At 42.4% G+C, this 26,851-nt stretch overlaps 1 protein-coding gene across 1 annotated transcript in view; it reads left to right on the top strand.

The window, feature by feature from the left end:
- LOC141271451 (uncharacterized) overlaps positions 1-26,851 on the top strand; it is a 108,300-nt gene that overhangs the window by 9,505 nt on the left and 71,944 nt on the right. Inside the window, exons 7-8 of the mRNA XM_073681522.1 lie at positions 15,099-16,182; positions 22,576-22,618. Coding sequence (XP_073537623.1) covers positions 15,099-16,182; positions 22,576-22,618 — 1,127 coding nt within the window. The remainder of the gene's footprint in view (positions 1-15,098; positions 16,183-22,575; positions 22,619-26,851) is intronic.

Below are 26,851 nucleotides of genomic sequence, written 5' to 3'. Positions count from 1 at the left end.
CTTTAGCCCAAACAAGTCTCTTCTGCTTGTTGCCTGTCCTTAGCAGTGGTTTCCTAGCAGCTATTTTACCATGAAGGCCTGCTGCACAAAGTCTCCTCTTAATATTTGTTGAAGAGATGTGTCTGCTGCTAGAACTCTGTGTGGCATTGACCTGGTCTCTAATCTGAGCTGCTGTTAACCTGCGATTTCTGAGGCTGGTGACTCGGATAAACTTATCCTCAGAAGCAGAGGTGACTCTTGGTCTTCCTTTCCTGGGGCGGTCCTCATGTGAGCCAGTTTCTTTGTAGCGCTTGATGGTTTTTGCAACTGCACTTGGGGACACTTTCAAAGTTTTCCCAATTTTTCGCACTGACTGACCTTCATTTCTTAAAGTAATGATAGCCACTCGTTTTTCTTTACTTAGCTGCTTTTTTCTTGCCATAATACAAATTCTAACAGTCTATTCAGTAGGACTATCAGCTTTGTATCCACCTGACTTCTGCACAACACAACTGATGGTCCCAACCCCATTTATAAGGCAAGAAATCCCACTTATTAAACCTGACAGGGCACACCTGTGAAGTGAAAACCATTTCCGGTGACTACCTCTTGAAGCTCATCAAGAGAATGCCAAGAGTGTGCAAAGCAGTCATCAAAGCAAAAGGTGGCTACTTTGAAGAACCTAGAATATAAGACATATTTTCAGTTGTTTCACACTTTTTTGTTAAGTATATAATTCCACATGTGTTAATTAATAGTTTTGATGCCTTCAGTGTGAATGTACAATTTTCATAGTCAAGAAAATACAGAAAAATCTTTTAATGAGGTGTGTCCAAACTTTTGGTCTGTACTGTATATACAAAGATGGGGCCCAGGATAAAGGGCATACGTTCCTGCTCATCGTTATTGGCACCCATAAAGTACATAATGTGGAATATTTCCTGAAAAAAATGAATCAAGTGAAAGTTTTTTTGTAAAGATCACTTCTGTTAAATACAAAAGCGCAAATGATAAACAATAATTTAAAAGAAAAAATAGAGGAAGGAAAAAAATAGAAAATCCTAAAGCTTGCTGTGACACTGATATTGGCACCTTTTGCATTAATTTAGTACGGAAAAACATTTTGACTCGCCTGTGGTAAATCTCAAAAAAGATTCACCTATGATTTAATTGTCGGTACCCATGTGACATGAATTAGCCAAAGAATGATTACTTCAGTGTTTTATAAAGCCACATGGTAGACCCTGTTCCTTTTTCGCAATGGTGAAAACAAAGGAGCTGTCTGATAACATCAGAACTGCTATTAGCAAACACAAGACTTCCAAAGGGTATAAGGCCATCTCCAAAGACCTTGAAATCCCAGTTTCAACAGTGCGCTATGTTATTAAGAAGTTTGCCAAGCATGGAACCATCAAGAACCTCCCTGGACATGGGAGAAAGAGGAAAATTGACAAGAGATGTCTTCGAAGGTTGGTGCGAATGGTGGAAAAAACATCACATCAAAAATACAAAGACCTTTAGGCCAACCTGGAACAGTCTGGATTCATGGTTTCAACAAGTGCCATACTCTGTACACAAAACCAAGCAGAGCTTTATGGGTGAAGGCCAAGGAAGAAACCATTGCTGAAGAAAAGACAAAAAAAGGAAAGACTGATCTTTGCCAAAGAGTACCTTCGCAAACCACAATCCTTCTGGGAAAATGTTCTGTGGACAGATGAAACAAAAATAGAACTTTTTGGCAATGCAAAGCAACAGTTTGTTTACAGACTGCTCAATGAAGCTTACAAGGAAAAGAACACCTTACCAACAGTTAAGCATGGTGGAGGATCCATAATGCCATGGGGTTGCTTTACTGCATCTGGTATTGGTGGCCTTGACTATATCACAGGAATCATGAAATCAGAGAATTATCATGAGATTTTAGATCAAAATATCCTACCCATTGTAAATAAATTAATTTGGTTTGAGTCACACATCATGGGTCCTCCAGCACACAGTGAACGAAAACACACATCCAAAAGTACACAGGAATGGTTGAAAAATTATAAAAATGGACTGTTTTAAAATGGCCAGCAATGAGTCCTGACCTCAATCCCATTGCAAATCTTTGGGGTGAGCTGAAATTTGCCATTGCGAAAAAGAACCCTGCAAACATTCAAGAGCTTGAACAAACTGCAAAGGAAGAGTTGGAGAAAATTCCAGCTGAGAAGTTCAAGAAGCTTATAGATGGCTACAAGAAATGTGTGAAGGCTGTCAGCAATGCCAAAGGGTGTGCAGCCAAGCATTAATTAGGGGTGCCTTTATTGCTGCACATGCTGTTTATTCTGTTTCTTCTTTGAAATTGCAACATGGAAGTTGGAAAACAATGTTTTATTGTTGTATTACTTTGGACCACTAATTAAAAAATCTTGAGGATATAACTTTGATACATTTCCATTTATTTCTGAAGATATTGTAGTCTATGAAAATAATGAAGGGGTGCCCCAATAATGCAATAATGATGAGCTGCACTGTATATACCAGGATGGGGGATATATATACCAGGATTGGGCCAGGAAGGGGAACGTATATACCAGGATGGAGGGCATATACAGTGGTGGCCAAAAGTATTGGCACCCCTGCAATTCTGTCAGATAATACTCAGTTTCTTCCTGAAAATGATTGCAATCACAAATTCTTTGGTATTATTATCTTCATTTAATTTGTCTTCAATGAAAAAACACAAAAAGAATTGTCCTAAAGCCAAATTGGATACAATTCCACACCAAACCTAAAAAAGGGGGTGGACAAAAGTATTGGCAGTTTGAAAAATCATGTGATGCTTCTCTAATTCGTGTAATTAACAGCACCTGTAACTTACCTGTGGCACCTAACAGGTGTTGGCAATAACTAAATCACACTTGCAGCCAGTTAACATGGATTAAAGTTGACGCAACCTCTGTCCTGTGTCCTTGTGTATACCACATTGAGCATGGAGAAAAGAAAGAAGACCAAAGAACTGTCTGAGGACTTGAGAAACCAAATTGTGAGGAAGCATGAGCAATCTCAAGGCTACAAGTCCATCTCCAAAGACCTGAATGTTCCTGTGTCTTCCGTGCGCAGTGTCATCAAGAAGTCTAAAGCCCATGGCACTGTGGCTAACCTCCCTAGATGTGGACGGAAAAGAAAAATTGACGAGATATTTCAACGCAAGATTGTGCGGATGGTGGATAAAGAACCTCGACTAACATCCAAACAAGTTCAAGCTGCCCTGCAGTCCGAGGGTACAACAGTGTCAACCCGTACTATCCATCGGCGTCTGAATGAAAAGGGACTGTATGGTAGGATACCCAGGAAGACCCCACTTCTTACCCCGAGACATAAAAAAGCCAGGCTGGAGTTTGCCAAAACTTACCTGAGAAAGCCTAAAACGTTTTGGAAGAATGTTCTCTGGTCAGATGAGACAAAAGTAGAGCTTTTTGGGAAAAAGCATCAACATAGAGTGCACAGGAAAAAAAAAGAGGCATTCAAAGAAAAGAACACGGTCCCTACAGTCAAACATGGCGGAGGTTCCCTGATGTTTTGGGGTTGCTTTGCTGCCTCTGGCACTGGACTGCTTGACCGTGTGCATGGCATTATGAAGTCTGAAGACTACCAACAAATTTTGCAGCACAATGTAGGGCCCAGTGTGAGAAAGCTGGGTCTCCCTCAGAGGTCATGGGTCTTCCAGCAGGACAACAACCCAAAACACACTTCCAAAAGCACTATAAAATGGTTTGAGAGAAAGCACTGGAGGCTTCTAAGGTGGCCAGCAATGAGTCCAGACCTGAATCCCATAGAACACCTGTGGAGAGATCTCAAAATGGCAGTTTGGAGAAGGCACCCTTCAAATATCAGGGACCTGGAGCAGTTTGCCAAAGAAGAATGGTCTACAATTCCAGCTGAGCATTGTAAGAAACTCATTGATAGTTACCGGAAGCGGTTGTTCGCAGTTATTTTGGCTAAAGGTTGTGCAACCAAGTATTAGGCTGAGGGTGCCAATACTTTTGTCTGGGCCATTTTTGGAGTTTTGTGTGAAATGATCAATGATTTGATTTTTGCTTCATTCTCTTTTGTGTTTTTTCCTTGCAAGCAAATTAAATGAAGATAATAATACCAAAGAATTTGTGATTGCAATCATTTTCAGGAAGAAACTAAGTATTATCTGACAGAATTGCAGGGGTGCCAATACTTTTGGCCACCGCTGTATGTATACCAGGATGGAGGATATATACACTGCTTAAAAAATAAAGGGAACACTTAAACAACAGAATATAACTCCGAGTAAATCAAACTTCTGTGAAATCAAACTGTCCACTTAGGAAGCAACACTGATTGACAATCAGTTTCACATGCTGTTGTGCAAATGGAATAGACAATAGATGGAAATTATTGGCAATTATCAAGACACCCTCAATAAAGGAGTGGTTCTGCAGGTGGGGATCACAGACCACATCTCAGTACCAATGCTTTCTGGCTGATGTTTTGGTCACTTTTGAATGTTGGTTGTGCTTTCACACTCGTGGTAGCATGAGACAGACTCTACAACCCACAGAAGTTTCTCAGGTAGTGCCGCTCATCCAGGATGGCACATCAATGTAAGCTGTGGCAAGAAGGTTTGCTGTGTCTGTAATCGTAGTGTCCAGAGGCTGGAGGCGCTACCAGGAGGCAGGCGAGTACACCAGGAGACGTGAAGGGGGCCGTAGGAGGGCAACAACCTAGCAGCAGGACCGCTACCTCTGCCTTTGTGCAAGGGGGAACAGGAGAAGCACTGCCAGAGCCCTGCAAAATGACCTCCAGCAGGTCACAAATGTGCATGTGTCTGCACAAACGGTTAGAAACCGACTCCATGAGGGTGGTATGAGGGCCCGATGTCCACAGATGGGGGTTGTGCTCACAGCCCAACACCGTGCAGGACGCTTGGCATTTGCCACTGAACACCAGGATTTGCAATGTCGCCACTTGCGCCCTGTGCTCTTCACAGATGAAAGCAGGTTCACACTGAGCACATGTGACAGACGTGACAGAGTCTGGAGACGCCATGGAGAGCGATCTGCTGCCTGCAACATCCTTCAGCATGACCGGTTTGGCAGTGGGTCAGTAATGGTGTGGAGTGGCATTTCTTTGGAGGGCCGCACAGCCCTCCATGTGCTCGCCAGAGGTAGCCTGACTGCCATTAGGTACCGAGATGAGATCCTCAAACCCCTTGTGAGACCATATGCTGGTGTGGTTGGCCCTGGGTTCCTCCTAATGCAGGACAAAGCCAGACCTCATGTGGCTGGAGTGTGTCAGCAGTTCCTGCAAGATGAAGGCATTGAAGCTATGGACTGGCCCGTCCGTTCCCCAGACCTGAATCAGATTGAGCACATCTGGGACATCATGTCTCGCTCCATCCACTGCACCACAGACTGTCCAGGAGTTGGCGGATGCTTTAATCCAGGTCTGGGAGGAAATCCCACAGGAGACCATCCACAACCTCATCAGGAGCATGCCCAGGCGTTGTAGGGAGGTCATACAGGCACGTGGAGGCCACACACAATACTGAGCCTCATTTTGACTTGTTTTAAGGACATTACATCAAATCTGGATCAGCCTGTAGTGTGTTTTTCCACTTTAATTTTGGGGGTGACTCCAAATCCAGGCCTCCATTGGTTAATAAATTTGATTTCCATTGATGATTTTTGTGTGATTTTGTTGTCAGCACATTCAATGAGAATATTTCATTCATCTAGATCTAGGATGTGTTGAGTGTTCCCTTTATTTTTTTGAGCAGTGTGTGTGTGTGTGTATTTTTCAAGTTTTCGGACCTACAAAAAATGGAGAGATCTGTAATTTTTATCATAGGTACACTTCAACGGTGAGAGGTGTATGATTTTTACATAATTTGCATTTTATTGCATGAAATAAGTGTTTGATACAATAGAAAAACAGATGTTTCCTGTAGTTCTTGACCAAGTTTGCACACACACTGCAGCAGGGATTTTGGCCCACTCCTCCATACAGATCTTCTCCCAGATCTTTCAGGTTTCAGGGCTATTGCTGGGCAACATTGAGTTTCAGCTCCCTCCAAAGATTTTCTATTGGGTTCAGGTCTGGAGACTGGCTAGGCCACTCCAAGATCTTGAAATGCTTCTTAAGGAGCCACTCCTTAGTTGCCCTTGCTGATGATTTGCGAACTTCCAACGGGCCTGGACATGTGCTGGCGTTAGCAGGGGGACATGCTTGCCCTGCAGGATTTTAATCCATGACAATGTAGTGTGTTACCAACGGTAATGTTTGAAACTGTGGTCTCAGCTCTCTTCAAGTCATTGACCAGGTCCTCCCGTGTAGTTCTGGGCTGACTCCTGACCTTTCTCAGAATCATCCTTGCCCCACAAGACGAGACCTTGCATAGAGCCCCAGACTGAGGAAGATTGACAGTCATCTTGTGTTTCTTCCATTTTCTAATAATTGTGCCAACAGTTGTTGCCTTCTCAACAAGCTGCTTGTCTATTGTCATGTAGTCTATCTCAGCCATGTGCCGGTCTACAATTTTGTCCCTGGTGTCCTTAGACATCTCTTTGATCTTGGCCATGGTGGAGAGGTTGCAGTGTGATTGATTGAGTGTGTAGACTGGTGTCTTTTATACAGGTAACGAGTTCAAACAGGTGCAATTAATACAGGTAATGAGTGCAGAGTAGGAGGATTTCTTAAAAAAATCCTAACAAGTCTGTGAGAGCCAGAATTCTTGTTAATTGGTAGATGATCAAATACCTATTTCATGCAATAAAATGCAAATTAATTATTTAAAAATCATACAATTTGACTTTCTGGTTTTTATTTTTAGATTTTGTCCCTCACAGTTGAAGTGTACCTATGGTAAAAAATACAGACCTCTCCATTCTTTGTCGGTGGGAAAACTTGCAAAATCGGCAGTGTATCAAATACTTATTTTCCCCACTGTATGTATGTATGTATGCCGGATGTTGCCATTTCTCTTTTCTTGGGAAATATTTTTCATGGCTGCTACTCGATTCGTACCAGTGACCTTTCGCCTGGGAATCAACCTAATAACACACTGATTTATTAACCCCTTAACCACATTAGACGTACTAATACGCGTCTGTGCCCTGGGACTTAAGAGCCAGACCCGTATTAGTATTTCATCGTGATCGCGCGCTCACACAGGCTGTGCGGGCGCGATCGCCGCCGGGTGTCAGCTGATTGTCACAGCTGACACCCGGTACTATGTGCAGGGAGCGGTCCTGCACCGCTCCCAGCACATTAACTCCCGCAATGCTGCGATCGAAGTCGATCGCAGCATTGCGGTGGCAAGGGGAGGTGATCGCAGATACTTACCTCCTCTTCCGGCCTCCAGCGCTGTCTGCCGTGGCTTCCAGGATGTTGCCATGACGACCCGATGTCGTCATGACAACATCCGGGTCACCAGACAACAGGAACATTGTTTGGACATGCGCAGTGCATCTCCAAACTATCTTCTCCCTGTCCAGCGCTGACAGCCTGCATGGCACAGGGATGGTGCTGCATTCCTGTGCCATGCAGGCGATCAGAATAAAAAAAGTGAAAGTCCCAGAGTGGGACAGAGTAAAAAAGTGTAAAAACTGTCATAAAGTGAAAAAAAAAAAAAAAAAATTGTAAAAATATTAAAAAAAAATAATCCACCAAAAATAAAAATATAATGTACCCATCAATAAATATTATTACTAAAAATAAAAATAAAAGTACACATATTTGGTATCGCCGTGTCCGGAACAACCTGACCTATAAAACTGTCCCACTAGTTAACCCCTTCAGTGAACACGGTAAAAAAAAAAACGAAGCAAAAAACAATGCTTTATCATCATACCGCCAAACAAAAAATGGAATAACACGCGATCAAAAAGACGAATATAAATAAAAATGGTACCGCTGAAAACGCCATCTCGTCCCGCAAAAAACAAGCTGCCATACAGCTCCATCAGCCGAAAAATAAAAAAGTTATAGCTCTCAGAAAAAAGCTATGCTAAAAAATAATTTTTTCTATAAAATTGCTTTTATTATGTAAAAGTGCAAAATATAGAAAAACAATATAAATGTGGTACCGCTGTAAACGTACTGACCCAAAGAATAAAGCTGCCTTATCAATTTTACCACACGCGGAACAGAATAAAAAAAAACAAAAAAAACAATTACTGAATTGTTGGTTTTTGTTTATTCTGCCTCCCAAAAATCGGAATAGAAAGCGATCAAAAAATGTCACGTGCCTGAAAATGGCACCAATAACAACGTCAACTCATCCCGCAAAAAACAAGCCGTCACATGACTGTCTGCCAAAATCTGGAAAAATTATAGCTCTCAAAATATGGCGATGCAAAAACTAGATTTTACAAAAAATGCGACTTTTAGTGTGTGACAGCTGTCAGTCATAAAACCACCATATGATTCTGGTATCACTGTAATCGCACCGACCCGAAGAATAAAGTCGTCTAATCACTTATACCGCACGAGAAACGGCGTAAAAAGTAAACTCTCGGGTTAGGGTTGGGCTAGGGTTAGGGCTGGGTTTGGGGTTAGGGTTGTGATGGGGTTGGGATTTTTTTCAAAAGTAAGAAAAAAAGATGACGATATAGCGACTAGTGTTGAGTCCAAGTGCTCGCTACTTGAGTTTGCATCGGGTGCTCGGGTATGCATTGAGTATCGTGGGTATTTGAGTGACATGCTCGAGTCTCCGCCCCATATGCTTCGCGGCCAAAAAAACTTTGCGGGGATTGCCTGCCATGCACGAGCGATCCCCGCATGTTTTTTTTTGGGTGTCTAATAACCGTGAAACATGCGGGGCAGGGACTCGAGCATGTCACTCGAGCACACGCAGTACATGGTGCATACCTGAGTACCCGATGCAAACTCAAGTAGCGAGCACTTGCGCTCAAGACTAATGACAACTTATTCAATATGATGACCTAATGTTAACAAATTCTGTGTCGTACCTCTGGGTTCAAAATGTTCACTATACACCTTAATAAAATCCTTGAGGGGTATAGTTTCCAAAATGGGGTCACTTGTGGGGGAGCTCCACTGTTTAGGCACATCACGGGCTCTCCAAACGCGACATGGTGTCCGCTAACAATTTGAGCCGATTTTCCATTCAATTTGTTAGCGGACACCATGTTGCATTTGGAGAGCCCCTCATGTGCCTAAACATTGTAGTGACCCCATTTTGGAAACTAGACCCCCAAGGCACCTATCTAGATGCATAGTGAGCACTTGGAACCCCTAGGAAATTCACAAATTGATTCGTAAAAATGAAAAAGTGGAAAAAAAACAACACTTTTTCATTTTTACGAATCAATTTGTGAAGCACCTGGGGGTTCCAAGTGCTCACTATGCATCTAGATAGGTGCCTTGGGGGGGTCTAGTTTCCAAAATGGGGTCACTTGTGGGGGAGCTCCAATGTTTAGGCACATGAGGGGCTCTCCAAACGCAACATGGCGTCCGCTAATTATTCAAGCAAATTTTACAATCAAAAAGTCAAATGGCGCTCCTTCCCTTCCTAGCCCTGCCGTGCGCCCAAACAGTGTTTTTTCCCCACATATGGGGTATCTGCGTGCCCAGGGAAAATTGCACAACAAATTTTGGGGTCCATTTTTTCTTGTTACCCCTGTGAAAATAAAAAAAATTGGGTCTAAAGTAACATTTTTGTGAAAAAAGTTAAATGTTCATTTTTTTCTTCCACATTCCAAAAATTCCTGTGAAGCACCTGAAGGGTTAATAAAGTTCTTGAATGTGGTTTTGAGCACCTTGAGGGGTGCAGTTTTTAGAATGGTGTCACTTTTGGGTATTTTCTGTCATAAAGACCTCTCAAAGTGACTTCAAATGTGATGTGGTCCCTAAAAAAATGGTTTTGTAAATTTTGTTGGAAAAATGAGAAATCGCTGGTCAACTTTTAACTCTTTTAGCTCCCTAACAAAAAAAAATGTTGGTTTCAAAATTGTGCTGATGTAAAGTAGATATGTGGGAAATGTTATTTATTAACTATTTTGTGTGACATATCTCTCTGATTTAAGGGCATAAAAATTCAAAGTTTGAAAATTGCAAAATTTTCAAAATTTTCGCCAAATTTCCGTTTTTTTTCACAAATAAACGCAAGTGATATCGAAGAAATCTTACCACAATCATGAAGTACAATATGTCATGAAAAAACAATCTCAGAATCAGGGGGATCCGTTGAAGCGTTCCAGAGTAATTACCTCATAAAGTGACAGTGGGCAGAATTGAAAAAATTGGCCTGGTCATTAACGTGCAAACCACCCTCGGGGGTTAAGGGGTTAAGGAATGTAAGAAAAGATTGTATTTTGTAGTTATACAAAAGAAAAAGATTTTTCCACCACCAGTAGCAAAACAGTAACAATGCAGTGACGTGGCAAGAATCTGCATAACTAATCATATGCTAAATAGTTGCAAGTCAAAATTATGTACAGTAGTGTTCAAAATAATAGCAGTCCAATATAACTAACCAGATTAATCACTGTTTTTGGTATAAATTATATTACCACATGTCAAACAATTTACCTGTTGGTGCAGTAGATTCTAAGAAAACCTACAGACTCTGCATTCATGATCTGCATGTTTTTGAGCCTGTGTATGAATAATTAATTGAAAGAGGATGTGTTCAAAATAATAGCAGTGTGGAGTTCAATTAGTGAGGTCAATCATTCTGTGAAGAAATAGGTGTGAATCAGGTGGCCCTTATTTAAGGGTGAAGCCAGCACATATTGTACATGCATTTCTCCTTGAAAGTCTGAGAAATTTGGGTCGCTCGAGACATTATTCAGACGAACAGAGTACTTTGATTAAAAAGTTGATTCGAGAGGGTAAAACGTGTAAAGAAGTGCAGACAATGATAGGCTGATAGAAATTGTTCTTTTTGGGTCCAACGGCCACAGACAGTTCGTCAGACAACCCCCAAACTCTGTATTCAAGCCTCAGTCCACTCTGAAGACAGTGAAGCATGGTAGTGCAAGCATCATGATATGGACATGTTTCTCTTACTATGATACCGGACCTATTTACCACATACCAAGAATCATGGGCCAGTTTGCATATATTAAAGTACTTGAAGAGGTCATGTTGCCTTACGCTGAAGATGATATTCCCTTGAAATGGGTGTTTCAACAAGACAACGACCCTAAACACACTAGTAAACAAGCAAAATCTTGGTTCTAGTCCAACAAAATTGAGGTTAAGGAGTGGCCAGCCCAATCCCCGGACGTTAATCCGTTAGAACACTTGTGGGGTGACATCAAAAATGCAGTTTCTGAGGCAAAGCCGAAAAATGCCAAAAAATTGTGGGATGTAGTCAAAGCATCCTGGGCTGGAATAACAGTTGACTGGTGCCAGAAATTGGTTGACTCTATGCAACATAGATGTGAAGCAGTTCTAAAAAAAAAAACTGTGGGTATACAACTAAATATTAGGTTAGTGATTCACAGGAATGCTAAATCCTCAAAAAAAGAGTACATATTGGGATTTTGTAAAGATACATGCAGACACTGCAATTTTTAGAACAGCCCAATGTTAATTTTTTATTTTCTGAAAAGTAGTTAAAAATTATTTACATTTCTCTTCATGTTTTGAATTAGAAAATACAATGTTCCCAATGCATGGAAATAAAAACTAGTATAAAGATTTTGTACTTAACTCATGTTTTTGAACACACTGCTATTATTTTTAACACTACTGTATGAGATAGCCACAATGATTGTCTATAAAAAGACAGTAGTCTCACATTTGAAGCCGTAGTGGATAATGAGATATGGAGCCTGAAAGTCAAAAGTATAAAACATTGTTAGCCTTTTGCTCGTCAGTGTAAGAAAAAAAAAGTACAATAAAAATGACACATGGACCAAAAGTAGATCCAGCATAATGAAAATGAGCCTTTGCATAAACTTGATATAATTATTAAAAGTTTATAAAGAGTTCTAAAATGCTGATAAATGTACTTTAGTAACCATAAAATGATTGAAAAACACTAAAACAGCAAAATTATGCATGTATCCAAGCTTTTGGCTATGACTGCACAAAACTCTACACTTGCTCCAAAGTTATGGTTTGTACATGTGTTACATGCATGCCGCGTAAGTTCAGATAGGGGCGAGACCGGTTGCATGAATTCGTTGGAATACTGGGGGAACCGTTACTCAGGGCGACCATAGGCGGCAGCTTCTCTTAGGCACACGATAGATTCAGTTTCTCACCACACACATCTGACAAGAGTCTTCATAAACGGTAGAACAGTAACATTTGACGAGGCACAGCCAGTGAAATGCAAATAAATGTCTCTTTGAGCAACAGGCCCCAGTAATAACAGTACAGTCTCCTTTGCAGCATAGCAGTACACAGTCTATTATCCGGTAGCACAGTTCAGCACAGTTTTAACGCATACACAACCACAGGCTTTTCCTTCACAAGAACTCAATAGTAGACAGCATTCTTTATCCTGCATGAAGTCGGAGGGGGGATGGGTGTGATGAGGGAGATGATCTCAATGACAGGCTTCCTTCCAGTCCTTATCTTCCTGGCCGATAATACTCCACACTGTTAGCAGCTCAGGGAGTCTAACTGAAATGGATACAGATCATAAGCCACCTTTCTCTTCAGCTCCAGCCAGCCAGTAAACAACTTCCCCCTGTGCTTCCCCTCCCCCTTAGGCTCTGCTAAAACACTCCTCTTCTCCTGTGACTGTGTTAACCCCTCTGGTGGGTGGATGCTTCTGGAGCACAACACTTCCTGTCTCCTGTGCTTGTGTTACTTCTAATAGTTGCTGAATGCTTTTAAAGAATCAGCACTACTTCTGCATGTCACACATGAGTATATTACTCTTTCCATATGTTGTGCTCTGTTGTAGACCGCATGCAGCTGGCAGAGAGTGTATGAAACAGACATCATCTAATAGCACTGAGATGCACTCCCCTTCATAATTTTTCACTGATTATGTAACTGAAAACAATGGATTGAAAACAATACTGACAGACAAGCTGTGAAGCAAGGTAGTCAAACGTTATGGGGTCTGCTAGCAAGAGAGCACGTTGTAAACTACATGTGAAAGACAAAGGCGTAGTCAGGTCACAGTCCGAGGTCAAAATACCAGGAAGATAGCAGATCAAAGCAAATGGGCTAAGCAAACGGATGGTCAGAACGAGGTCCAAGGTCAGGCAGCAATAGATCAACAAACAGAGCACAGGAATACAAGGCAAACAGCACCACCAAGCAAATGCTACGGTTGGCAGAGACCTGGGACTGACAGCTTAGCTAATTAGCTGGGTAATCACTTAGAACAAGGAACACCTGAAGGAAGCTCAGCATGTCCCAGTCTCAGATTGGACGGCTAAGCTGTCTATCAAAATACCGACAACTCAGCACACCCCTGCACTAGGTTGGATGACTGAGCTGTCACACACTGCATCCAAGACACACTGAGACAAGGATTTTTGACTGATGACAGGTGAAATGAAACATGAACATACAGAGAAGATGGCTTCAACAGAAGTGAAAAAATGAAAGATTGGTGGCCTGACATCATAATCTATTAGTCCCTGCTTTGTGGTCTATTGTGTTAGTGGATTGATAATTGAATTGGGTTACAATTTATGGTATATGGGAATGTCATAAAATATACAACATTGAAATTGCAACAAGATGGAAAAGTCATGTATTTCTGGAAATCACAGAACTAATAGACATGTTAATGATCTGCAAGTGATGAAAAAATTAAAATAAAATATTCAAAACATCTTGATTTATTCAGTGTCGAATATGGGTGCCACTTGCAGAAATATCTACACTTACATACCTTGGCTGCTACCAATGAGGTTATTAATAGTTGTTTAAGGAATGTTCGGCCACTCTAAATACATTTGGGCAAATCATCAAGATCCACTGCTGGCAGCTCTCTGTGCAATTGCTGACCAAGGGCATCGAAGATATTTTTGATGGGAGACAACTGTTGAGACGCTGCAGGTCATAGTATCATGTCTAGGTCAAGTAGGCTGCTCACTGTAGTATAAGCAATGTATGGCTTGTCATGTTGAAAAAAAGCTCCTGGGACAGTTTGGAGAAATGGTCGTATTCCTAGTTAAACGAGAAAATAAATGTAATCCCAAGCTGTTAGTGTACCTGATATGAAGACTAGATGGGTCAGGGTAACGTATACTATCTCATTTCACACAATAATATGAGGAGTAGGTCTGGTGTGAAGTTTCCTTTTGAAGGGCTATTCATGGTGTTGCCCAACTAGTCTTGCCATAATTGGAAGAATTTAATGAAGGGATCTATTCTGTAATGCAAGTGAAATTAGAGGTACCAAGCGTAAGGCATCAAACAGTGTCTACACAATCCATCTGTAGGCATTTGCCGACATTGGACTTCAAGCGAAACTTCAAGCTACAGGTGTTCAACTTACCTCATGCTACTACTCTCAAAGGCTATCATGTTGCAGAGCAAGGTGACAATGGAGGCTGGAATGCAGGTCTATCTTCATCAGCGATGAGCCCCCCTTTTGTCTTGGATGTAATGATAGCTTGAAATTGGTTTGGAGACCACGTGGGTAAAGCCATAAAGAGGTCTTCAAAAGGGAGCATGAAAATATCCCAGGGGCCTTTTTTTTTTTAACACAACAGCTCCGGGCCACATGTTGCTCATGCTACTGTGAACTAGTCTACTTGGCTTAAACATGCTGCCATGGCCTGCAGTATCTCACTACCTGTCTCCAATTAATCACATCTGCGATGACATTGGTCAGAAATGGAAAAAGGAGCTGCCAGCAACAGATCTTGATGATTTGCATTCCCAAGTGATTAAGTGTGGCAGGACTTAATTCAGACAACCATTAATCCTCATTGATAGCAGCAAAGGTGAGAAACTGTGTTTTTCTGCGCAATCCTAAACAAATTAGATATTTTGAAAATGTTGTTTTCATTTTTTCTTTAATTGCATACCATTTCATAGTTCCAGGACTTTTCCTTCTTGGTGTTGCAAATTTAATGTTATAGAGTGTATAATAGTAATAATAGTATAATTTCAAAGCACTGTTATTGAAAAATAACAATCACTATTATTCTTGGCAGATAATTATACCAGAAGCTCAGAGGACTATATGATATTTTTAGATTTTGCAGAAGATGCTCATGGTATCATAAAAGATAATCGTCAAGAAAGTTCCATTATCCTAAATACACCTCAAGCCCTTCACAGTAAAGATTTATCATCTGATTCTTTTCCGTGGATCCTTTCTTCTGCTTCAACAACGACCAATGTGCAAAACAAAAGTGAAGGAATAGCTGTTGAACATATCAGAGCTCATATAGTGGAGGAGCCATTATCTTGCTCAGAATGTGGTAAATGTTTTGTTCAGAAATCACATCTTGCAGCACATCTCAAAATTCACACAGGGGAAAAGCCATTTTTATGTTGTGAATGTGGAAAATGGTTTTTATGGAAATCAGATCTTGTGAGACATCAGAGAATTCACACAGGGGAGAAACCATTTTCATGTTCAGAATGTGGAAAAGGTTTTGTCAAGAATTCAGATCTTGTTAGACATCAGAGAACACACACAGGGGAAAAGCCATTTTCATGTTCAGAATGTTGTAAATGTTTTAAAAGGAGGACAGATCTTGTTAGCCATCAGAGAATTCACACAGGGGAGAAGCCTTATCAATGTTCAGAATGTGGAAAAGGTTTTACAGAGAAACGCAGACTTGTTATACATCAGAGAATTCACGCAGTGGAAACAGCATTTTCATGTTCAGAGTGTGGGAAATGTTTTGTTCAGAAATCACATCTTGATACACATCTGAGAATTCACACAGGGGAGAAACCATTTTCATGTTCAGAATGTGGGAAATGTTTTACACATAAATGCCATGTTGTCACACATGAGAGAATTCACACAGGGGAGAAACCATTTTCCTGCTCCAAATGTGAGAAATGCTTTAACAAGAAATCACATCTCGTTACGCATCAGAGAATTCACACAGGTGAGAAGCCATACTCATGTTCAGAATGTGGAAAAGGTTTTAAAGAGAAACACCGACTAGTTACACATCAGAAAATTCACACAGTGGAAAGTAGATTTTTATGTTCAGAGTGTGGGAAATGTTTTAAAACGAAATCAGACCTTTTTAGACATCATAAAATACACACACGGAAGTAGACGATTTATTCTTATAATTTTATTGCTATCCAAGAAGAAATACAAGTTAGGGTAGTTTCACAAGTCTGGATATTTCCAGTACTGGAAAAAACAGTACCGGAGATATCCGATCAGGATCACACGTACCGGCGCCTAGGAATCAGCGGTACAGTTAGCACTGTTCCCAAGCGCTGGGTGCTGAACGCTGCCCTCATCATTGTCCCCTGTGATCAGCACCAGCAGGGGACAATGTTGAGAGTAGTAGTTTGCTCCCGCTGTGTCCAACTGTAAAAATAAGAATAAAATAAAAAAAATCCTTATACTCACCTGTCCTAAGTGTCCCCACTATAATCCATGCGATTGCTCATGCCGGAGAGAATGACTTGCTCCAGCAAGCAAACCCTGGAGCTGCGCTCAGTGAGCAGTGTCCTGTCTCTCACTGAGCTCAGCGCAGCTCTGGGGCCCGCTTGCTGCAGCGAGTCATTCTCCCCGGCTCCTCAGCGTAAGCGGTCGCATGGATTACAGCGGGGGACACTAAGGACGGGGGACTATAAGGATATTTTTATTTTATTCGTATTTTTAGAGTTGGACACAGCGGGAGCAGACACTACTACTCTCAACATTGTCCCCTGCTGGTGCTGATCACAGCGCAAGCAGGGGACAATGATGAGGGCAGCATTCTGCACCCGGCACTTGGGAACAACGCTAACTGAACCGCTGATACCCAGGCGCCAGTACGGGTCACATGGTCCGTGGAAACACGCTGACATATGCACAGACCCATTCATTTGAATGGGTCTACGTGTGTCAATGTCTCCAGGATGTGTGGAAACTGTCACCACACATACCGGAGACACTGACGTGTGAAAGAGCCTTTGGGGTATGTGCCCACGATCCGGACGTAGCAGCGCTTTGGACGCAGCATATTTTTGCTGTGTCTAAAATGCTGCATTTTATTGAACGCTGGTAAATCTGTATGAGTTCACTCAACAATGCGGATTTACCTCATTCAATAGATGGTATTGAAATCTAGTGGTCAAATTTCTCTTGCGGACACTAGCAACTGCGCAAGAGAAATTAACATGCTGCAGTCCTGAAAGATGCGCCGCATGTCAGTGTCCGTACGTGATCCGCAGCCTCAGATGAATGCATAGTGGACATGGAATTTCTAGAAATCCCATCCACTATGATGTAACGTCTGGTCGCTGTTGGTTAAATACGCAATGTCAAACCCGCAGCATTACTTGATCGTGGGCACATACCCTTAGCCTAAGGAAAAGTCACATGTCTAAAAGAGAAAACTATTTAGACTGCTATTAGTAATTGTATTCAAACACTAGTGATTATTTGTTATTGAAAAGTAATTAGTTTGTTCATGTACAGGTGTATTATTTACAATGTATGTTAAATTAACATTAAGAGTATGTTCCCATAATGAGCTTTTGGTGCGTTTTTGATGTTGCAGAAATTCTGCACCTATTATTTAAATTAGGTTACTTGTGTTTCTTTTATTGTGTTTTTATCGCCGAGTTTTTTTGTCTGTTTGCTGTGTCATGCTTTAAATAAAGCTGCCTTGTCTTTGATACTTCCTGGTATTTGGCTTTGACAAAACTTTATTGACATACTTAGGTGCAGATTACTTGCGTTTTTGAGGCATTTCCGCAGTGGAAATGCACTAAAAGCGCATGTGCATTTTTTACCTGCAGAACTTCCGCACCTAATGCAAGTCTAAGGGGAAAATCCGCACAGGAAGGAACGCGTACCTGCAAGAGAAATTGACATGCTGCGCATTTGAAAAACGCACCGCAAGTCAGTTTATGCAGCGTTAAAAAGAAGCTCAGTGGTCATGAGAGCTCTATAAATCCCATCCACTTTGCTAGAACAGTAAACGCACCAAAGTAGCCTTAGAGTACTGTACAAAAGTTTTTGGCAGTTGTGGCACAGTAAGAATGGTTTAAGAAATAGAAGTGTTAATTATATTTTATTAATTGATAAAAATAAGTGAACAAATGAAAGTGAAATGTAAAAGTAAATCAATATTTGATGTGGCCACTAGTGATGAGCGAATACCGTAATATTCATAATAGCTATACTCGTAACGAGTACTTTGTAATAATTGCGTATTTGTTCAGAATAGCGAGTACAATGTAAGTCAATGGGAAATGCGAGTAATTTTCTGCTGGACCCTACAAAGGGGTCTGGGGACCTGAGGAAAAGGCTGAAATGGATGGGAAAGTGATGAAACAGAATGGGAAGAGCCCGGAGAATGTGCCTGCATGCATTTCTGACTCGCATATGGTTTCTGGGAATAAGTTTGTCGCAGAGTTATGCCACTTTTACAGACACACAAGAACAACTACCAAGCCTAACCTAAATTGCATGTAACAAGCCAAAATGCAATATCAAATATATTACTTGTGCAAGTCAAAGGATATATGGTGCCCCCCTCCAGGATGGGTTGGAAAAGCTTTTCCAAATGGCTCAGAGATTTTGATAGTCAATATTCTACCGATTATATAGGAAGAGAAAACTTCTTGATACTGTACTACTTGGACCAGTGCAGAATGTGCAGCATCGTATTTCCAAAAATTACTCCTGGGGGCTGTGTCATAGGTGCAGGAAGATTCCATGACAAGTGCCTCCCTTGTCAAACATTATGTACGATGGAGTACTGTAGTAGTTGTGGCCCTCAATTCAAGTTTTCAGAGGGCCATCAGTCGGTCATCAACAGTCAGTGTAAATTTCTATTGAATATGTATCCCCTATCTCAGTCACACTGTGGCACAACCTGTGACTAGGGCCTCCAATGACAAATATTAGTTTGGTAGGACCACTGTACATACATTTCAGATTTGTCCACTGCACAATGTGCATAAGGTTTCTAAAAATTAGCCCCATGGTTGAAGCAGGAAGTCATCATCACAAGGGCCTCCAATCACAAATAGTAGATAGAAATCAAAACCTGACAAACATAAAATAGGCTTGGATCCTGTTGAGAAGGGAAAGGTATCTGAAAAAAATCTGGTAACCAAGGAAAAAGTCAAGAGTAAAACTCATTCAAATGACTCAGGAACACAAGATAAGAAATGTATTAAGATCTCTCTGCCACCTCCAGAAACTGAACCTGATGACGATGATTTGAGCAGCCAACAATGTCTTTTGAGTCCTATCTCAGCTATGACCAGCCCCAGAACCATAAGAAAAAGAAGAAACCTACTGTAAAGCCAACATCTACATAGACTTCTACACCTGAAAAGAGCAACAAGAAACAGAGTGAGAGTAAAGTAGATCGTAGAGAGAAAAGCAAAACGAAACAGCAAATGCCTGAAAAAAAGGAAAATAAAGAGTCCAAGATAGAACAAGTCCCTGTTCTACCTGATATACCATTGCCATCTATCCAACCAAATTATCGACCTCTTCCATCTATTGACACTGTTCCCTCCATGCCTCATAAGAGGAAAGCTCCACTGTAATCTCAAGAGGAGGATGAAGGTAACGGATTTACTGGACACAGATTGAACTCCAAGATGCAGGTGTATTCTGGATCTAAATTCGCTTACTTGCCAAAGATGATGTCCCTGTACAAGCAGTGCATCCGAGTCCTGGCTAACAACCAGGGCTGTGGAGTCGGAGTCATGGAGTCGGTGCTCATTTTGGTGGAGTCAGAGTCGGTATAAAATGGACCGACTCCTAAAATATATAATAAATTGGGTGCAGTAGATCAATGCAGTTTGTGGGGAATATTTTTTCATAGGAATTTGGGAAAGTTATGAAATGTCCTATAAATGGCTGTTCTATTCCTGATCTAAGGCTACATTCACACACAGCGTTTTTGCTGCGTTTTTTGATACGTTTTTCAGCTGCAAAAGCAGATCAGCTTTTTTAAAAACCGCATCACCTGAAAGGTTTTTGAGCTCATAGATAATGTTTTCAATAGCAAAAGCAGATTAGAAAAACGCCGAACAAACTGACATGCTCATTCTTTATGAGGCTCTGTTTTTGAGCCCAAAAACGGATCCTCACAAAACCATGTGTCTGAATGTCATATCTTGAAACCCATTGACTTTGCTGGGATGCCCAGAGACACTGCATTTTACTGCAAAAAAATGATCCGCAAAAACGCTGAGTGTGGATCATGGCCGTAGCCAGCGAGGGGCAGCTGCCCCCCCCCCCAGAAGCAGGGGCACGCACCTATCAAAACTCACTTGTATGCTGCAGTGCTCCCGTCCTGCACTGGCTCCAGACTGCAGGGGGCAATCTCCACTCCTCTGTCCTGTCTTCTGCCGTCTTCACCAGAGAGAGGAGGGGGAGGGGTGTCTGCCCTGCACAGGATCCGATTCCTGGGCCCCGAGCTGGAGAAAGTGAAAGTACTACTGCTCATCTCTTTCACAGGAAGGTAACTAATCCTAATATTGTAGGGGATTATTATGTGCTCTCTGTACAATGTGTGTGAACTATATGTGCGATACGTGCAATGTGCTATTTGCTTTCTGTAGCTGTCATCTGTCTATCACACTCTATCCCTCCATCTATCTCTCCAGCTATCCATCATTATATTCTATCTAAATATCTTGATTATTGTATCATAAAAATGATTAAATGTCTGATGTTCACATTGTACTACAATAAATTTTTCACTTAAATATAAGCAATATATGTCGGAGTCGTGGAGTCGGTGTAAGGGAAATTGAGGAGTCGGAGTCACAGGTTTGGCTTACCGACTCCACAGCACTGGTAACAACAAAGACTCAATCTATGAGGTAGGAGGTGTACCTTATTCAATGCTTGAGACAGTTTTGGAAAAATGCACACTAGAGCAGTTGTACTGGATAGAAGATTGTAATCATGTACTGATTGAGGACTCAGATCAACTCTGGAGAAATCACTGTCAAAGAGATTTCAGAAATGAGATTCCAGATGAGTATGAGAGCTGGAGAGAGCTGTATCTCTGTCTCCACGAAGCTCGAGAGCACAGGCTCAGAATATCCGCTCTTCACATGCAAACAAGCCTAAAGTCCGACAAGCCAAGATGGCATTTGTGAATACAGAAGTGAAACCCCCACGTGATATACGTAGAAGGCAATAAAAGTTTGGAACAGGAGCAGCAGTTGTCAGTGAAAAAGCAAGGATTAAACCCTACATGCCAGTCAGTAGCAGTTATAGCAGTGTGCCATCTGAGGAACCCCGCTCATTTGACAGACCCAAGTACTAGCAATACAGTGTCCACACCAAGCAGTGTTGTCCAGCCCGGACATAATACACGTAAACCACAAATGAAAAAGGTCGCTCCCATGATGGCCAAAACAATAAAAGCTTTCAAGAACCGGTTTTCTCGTCGATAAAATAAGGATGAGAATGTACTTTTGTGATGAGGTCATTGATAAAATGGCAGAAAGGACCCATTAATTCCTGAAACAGTGCTGCCCTTCACCTCACCGCTTCCTTTTGCCTAACGTCCTAATATACTCATGTTTTAACTATATGTTTCTTTCATCTCTCAATCCTCTGGCTCTGCAGGATTCCCATTAATTTGTTGATTTATGTCCCTGGGGTCTTACAATCACTGTCTTTTTAAGTCACAGATATGGATCATGACTGTTGGGGAATAATCAGTGTACCACACTAAGATGCTCTCATAACCTAGCGGAGTCCTCATTTACAAATCATTTTTTTACTGATTGAAGACAAATTACAGATAGGAAACTATTTTTGTGCAATTTCCTATGACAGAATTAGGTACAATGTTACATTTTTTTGGCAAAGTTGAAAGAAATCAAGAAAGGAATTTTGCGATTCTCTGGATGCCTCAATTACTAATATGTACTTAGCAGTTCTGATTTGATGTTTTCCTGTTGCAGTATCAAGTAATATTTGTTGTGAATTATTTTGCAGAATTGTTCTGTGACCTGCATACACACCTTTCTTCATATCCTGGATCTCTACATTTAGTCTCAATATTCAAATGTGTATGAATCTGTAATCTGGACTCTCAAAATTCTTTTAGGAACACAGTTTATGTAATTTATTTTTGTTGAATTTTCCATCACTGTAGAAGCAAATTTTTGGTCTGCATAGTATTTTCATGCTCTGCAGGCTCAGACAGTTCTGTTTTTTTTTTTTTTTTATTTGGGCTACCGGGTAACCTAGTAGCCCAGGTGAAAAAAAAAGTTATAAAGTTCCTGTGTGGCGGCTGTCAGTATTTTTGACCATTGCAGATGCTGTTCCTACTCCTTAAGAATTAAATGGCAATGTCAGACACTTGCTTTTTAGTGTAGGTCATTTGTGAAATGAGTATATTGTGGATTTCGCAGATATCACTTTACCTGTAGCTGCTAGGCAGGGGCTATAAACTTTAGGCCTTTATGTGAGTTTTTTGCTTTCTGTAAATAAATTCCTTTTTGTGGTTTCAGGCAGATTAAACATTTTAACTTAGACTTACAGTACAGTCCAAAAGTTTGGACACACCTCATTTAAAGATTTTTCTGTATTTTCATGACTATGAAAATTGTACATTCACACTGAAGGCATCAAAACTATGAATTAACACATGTGGAATTATATACTTAACAAAAAAGTGTGAAACAACTGAAAATATGTCTTATATTCTAGGTTCTTCAAAGTAGCCACCTTTTGCTTTGATGATTGCTTTGCACACTCTTGGCATTCTCTTGATGAGCTTCAAGAGGTAGTCACCGGAAATGGTTTTCACTTCACAGGTGTGCCCCGTCAGGTTTAATAAGCAGGATTTCTTGCCTTATAAATGGGGTTGGGACCATCAGTTGTGTTGTGCAGAAGTCTGGTGGATACACAGTCCTACTGAATAGACTGTTAGAATTTGTATTATGGCAAGAAAAAAGCAGCTAAGTAAAGAAAAACGAGTGGCCATCATTACTTTAAGAAATGAAGGTCAGTCAGTCCGAAAAATTGGCAAAACTCTGAAAGTGTCCCCAAATGCAGTTGCAAAAACCATCAAGCGCTACAAAGAAACTGGCTCACATGAGGACCGCCCCAGGAAAGGAAGAACAAGAGTCACCTCTGCTTCTGAGGATAAGTTTATCCGAGTAACCAGCCTCAGAAATTGCAGGTTAACAGCAGCTCAGATTAGAGACCAGGTCAATGCCACACAGAGTTCTAGCAGCAGACACATCTCTTCAACAACTGTTAAGAGGAGACTTTGTGCAGCTGGCCTTCATGGTAAAAAAGCTGCTAGGAAACCACTGCTAAGGACAGGCAACAAGCAGAAGAGACTTGTTTGGGCTAAAGAACACAAGGAATGGACATTAGACCAGTGGAAATCTGTGCTTTGGTCTGATGAGTCCAAATTTGAGATCTTTGGTTCCAACCACCGTGTCTTTGTGCGATGCAGAAAAGGGGAACAGATGGACTCTACATGCCTGGTTCCCACCGTGAAGCATGGAGGAGGAGGTGTGATGGTGTGGGGGTGCTTTGCTGGTGACACTGTTGGGTATTTATTCAAAATTGAAGGCATACTGTACCAGCATGGCTACCACAGCATCTTGCAGCAGCATGCTATTCCATCCGGTTTGCGTTTAGTTGGACCATCATTTATTTTTCAACAGGACAATGACCCCAAGCACACCTCCAGGCTGTGTAAGGGCTATTTGACCAAGAAGGAGAGTGATGGGGTGCTACGCCAGATGACCTGGCCTCCACAGTCACCAGACCAGAACCCAATCGAGATGGTTTGGGGTGAGCTGGACCGCAGAGTGAAGGCAAAAGGGCCAACAAGTGCTTAGCATCTCTGGGAACTCCTTCAAGATTGTTGGAAGACCATTTCCGGTAACTACCTCTTGAAGCTCATCAAGAGAATGCCAAGAGTGTGCAAAGCAGTCATCAAAGCAAAAGGTGGCTACTTTGAATAACCTAGAATATAAGACATATTTTCAGTTGTTTCACACTTTTTTGTTAAGTATATAATTCCACATGTGTTAATTCATAGTTTTGATGCCTTCAGTGTGAATGTACAATTTCCATAGTCAAGAAAATACAGAAAAATCTTTAAATGAGAAGGTGTGTCCAAACTTTTGGTCTGTACTGTATATATATATATATATATATATTTATTATCAGCAGTGTTCTCCAGTGACCCAGGACATCTCTGTAATAATTTGTCACTCCTGTGTTGTACACTATGATGACTGTCGGGGGCGCTCTTTTACGCCTCTCCCTGCGGTTCTCCGCCCACTCTTCACAATGTCGGTGCGGCGGACAGGACTGTGTACAAAGAGGAAATGTCACATTCTGGGAAACTGAATAATCAGCAATGAGGGGAATTTATTATATTACAAAAAGCAACAATAAAAATGTACGTGTTATTAATCTGGAAAAAAAAGAATTTTGCCCAAATCCATAAAATATATAACAGTGTAAAAAACATTAGTGTCTGCAGGGGCGGACAAAGACTGTAGTGGGCCCCTGTGCAAGAAATTTTTGCCCCTCCCCCCCAAGCCCTTCATAGGGCAACAAAGTTATGTAAACATAGCCCCCCCATGTGCAGCTCTCATCCCCCCCTGTGCATCTCTCACCCCCCCACCCACTCCTAGTTAATTGATTGTATTTATAAAAAATAAAACTTGTTATACTTACCCCCATGCGATCCCTGCAGAATCCTTGTGCTCGTCCACGTCGCTGCCACCAGGTTCTCCTGACTTCCGGCCATGTGACGGCGCCATCACATGACCGGAAGTCAGGGCAATCATGAAGGTGCTGCCACAGCAGCGCTGCACTGCTACACAGAGGAAAGCAGCGCTGAGATGTCCAGGCGCTTAGCGCTCAGCATGGGGCCGGGGGCCCAGGGCCGGCTCCAGGTTTTTGTGGGCCCCGGGCGAAAGAGTCTCAGTGGGCCCCTTTAACACATACCACGATTCATGATGCACAGATACCGAAGAGAAATATATATATATAGTACAATGCAAAGATTTCACTTCTTACATTACATGAGTGATATCTATTGTAAATTCCACAATAGCTCAGAAACCAGCGAATCGCTCCACACAGTATACTGGCCCCCATAAAATGCTCCATACAGAATACTGGCCCCCATATAACGCTCCATGCAGAATACTGGCCCCCATATAACGCTCCATGCAGAATACTGGCCCCCATATAACGCTCCATGCAGAATACTGGCCCCCATATAACGCTCCATACAGAATACTGGCCCCCATATAACGCTCCATACAGAATACTGGCCCCCATATAACGCTCCATACAGAATACTGGCCCCCATATAACGCTCCATACAGAATACTGGCCCCCATATAACGCTCCATGCAGAATACTGGCCCCCATATAACGCTCCATACAGAATACTGGCCCCCATATAACACTCCATACAGAATACTGGCCCCCATATAACACTCCATGCAGGCTGTTCCCCACACATAATGCCCCCAACGCAGGCTGTTCGCTCCACATAATGCCCCATGCGGGCTGTTCCCCCCCATATAGGATGTCACCCCCCCTTATAATGCCCCATGCAGGATGACACACACACACACCCCCTTCCTTATAATGCCCCGAGCAGGATGTCACCCCCCCCTATCTTATAATGCCCCATGCAGGATGTCACACACCCCCCTCCCTTATAATGCCCCATGCAGGATGACACACACCCCCCCTACCTTATAATGCCCCATGAAGGATGTCACACACCCCCCCTACCTTATAATGCCCCATGAAGGATGTCACACACCCCCACCTCATCCCCCTCCCTTACACTGCCACATGCCTGCATACAATAAAAAAAAAAAAAAATCAAATACTCACCTCATGTCTCACCTGCTGCCGCTGCTCCGGACTCCTCAGCGTCACCGGCCTCATCCCGGCTCTGTGCTGTGACAGCTCAGGAGAGAGCGCGGTGTAAAGACGTCACCGCGCCCTCTGACCTGAGACGTCACAGTGCAGCAGCCGCGGAGGATGCAGGAGCTGCTGCGGAGGCACGGGGAGGGGTAAGTATTGTGCCGGGTGCTGGTGCCCTGAGCAAGTGGGGGTGGAGCGGGCGCTGGCACCGCTCTCCTCCGCTCACGGGTCCCATGTCGGGCACCCCGCGCGCTAGTGAGGGCCCCCCCCGCCTGCCTGCTGAGGGCCCCGGCATTTGCCCGGGTGCTGACGCCGGCCCTGTGGGGGCCCCATGAGGAGACGCACAAGAGGGTGGCCCCATACTGGAGTCAGGACAGTCATGCCCTGATGGTGGCCCTGCTGTAGGCTGGAGGGGCCCCCTCTCCCTAGGGGCCCCGTTCAATGAACGGGCTGCACGGGCGGTAGGTCCACCCCTGAATGTCTGACCTGTGATGTTTGCTCCATTACAAACATGAGCAATTCCATAAAAAAGCATAAAAAAGCCAGAAGAGGAGACAACACAGCAGAGTGTATGAGGAGCCTGGAACCACCGCCATCTACTGGTGGCAGTGCTGAACTGTCTACAGAGGAGGAGATTACTGAGGCCCTCACTCCAGCAACTCCGATATCCTCCTCAACAGTGAAGCGTCTACAGCGGAGGCTAAAGAGGAGCACAAAAGAGCAACTCCATCTACACACAACCCCACAAATATGGCTGCTCTGTGCTTATAGGACCTGTGATGATGTCACAGGAGGGGAGGAGTCGGGGGGTCACATGTTACGCATCACTTCCTGCAAACTCTAGAATGGCTCCTCCCATATGAA

The sequence above is a fragment of the Phyllobates terribilis genome, unplaced genomic scaffold (assembly GCF_046119375.1).
Source record: "Phyllobates terribilis strain yellow unplaced genomic scaffold, ASM4611937v1 Scaffold_5__5_contigs__length_657084704, whole genome shotgun sequence".
Taxonomy (NCBI): domain Eukaryota; kingdom Metazoa; phylum Chordata; class Amphibia; order Anura; family Dendrobatidae; genus Phyllobates; species Phyllobates terribilis.
The sequence above is the reverse complement of the archived record's forward strand: the minus strand, read 5'-3'. Positions and strand labels throughout refer to the sequence as shown.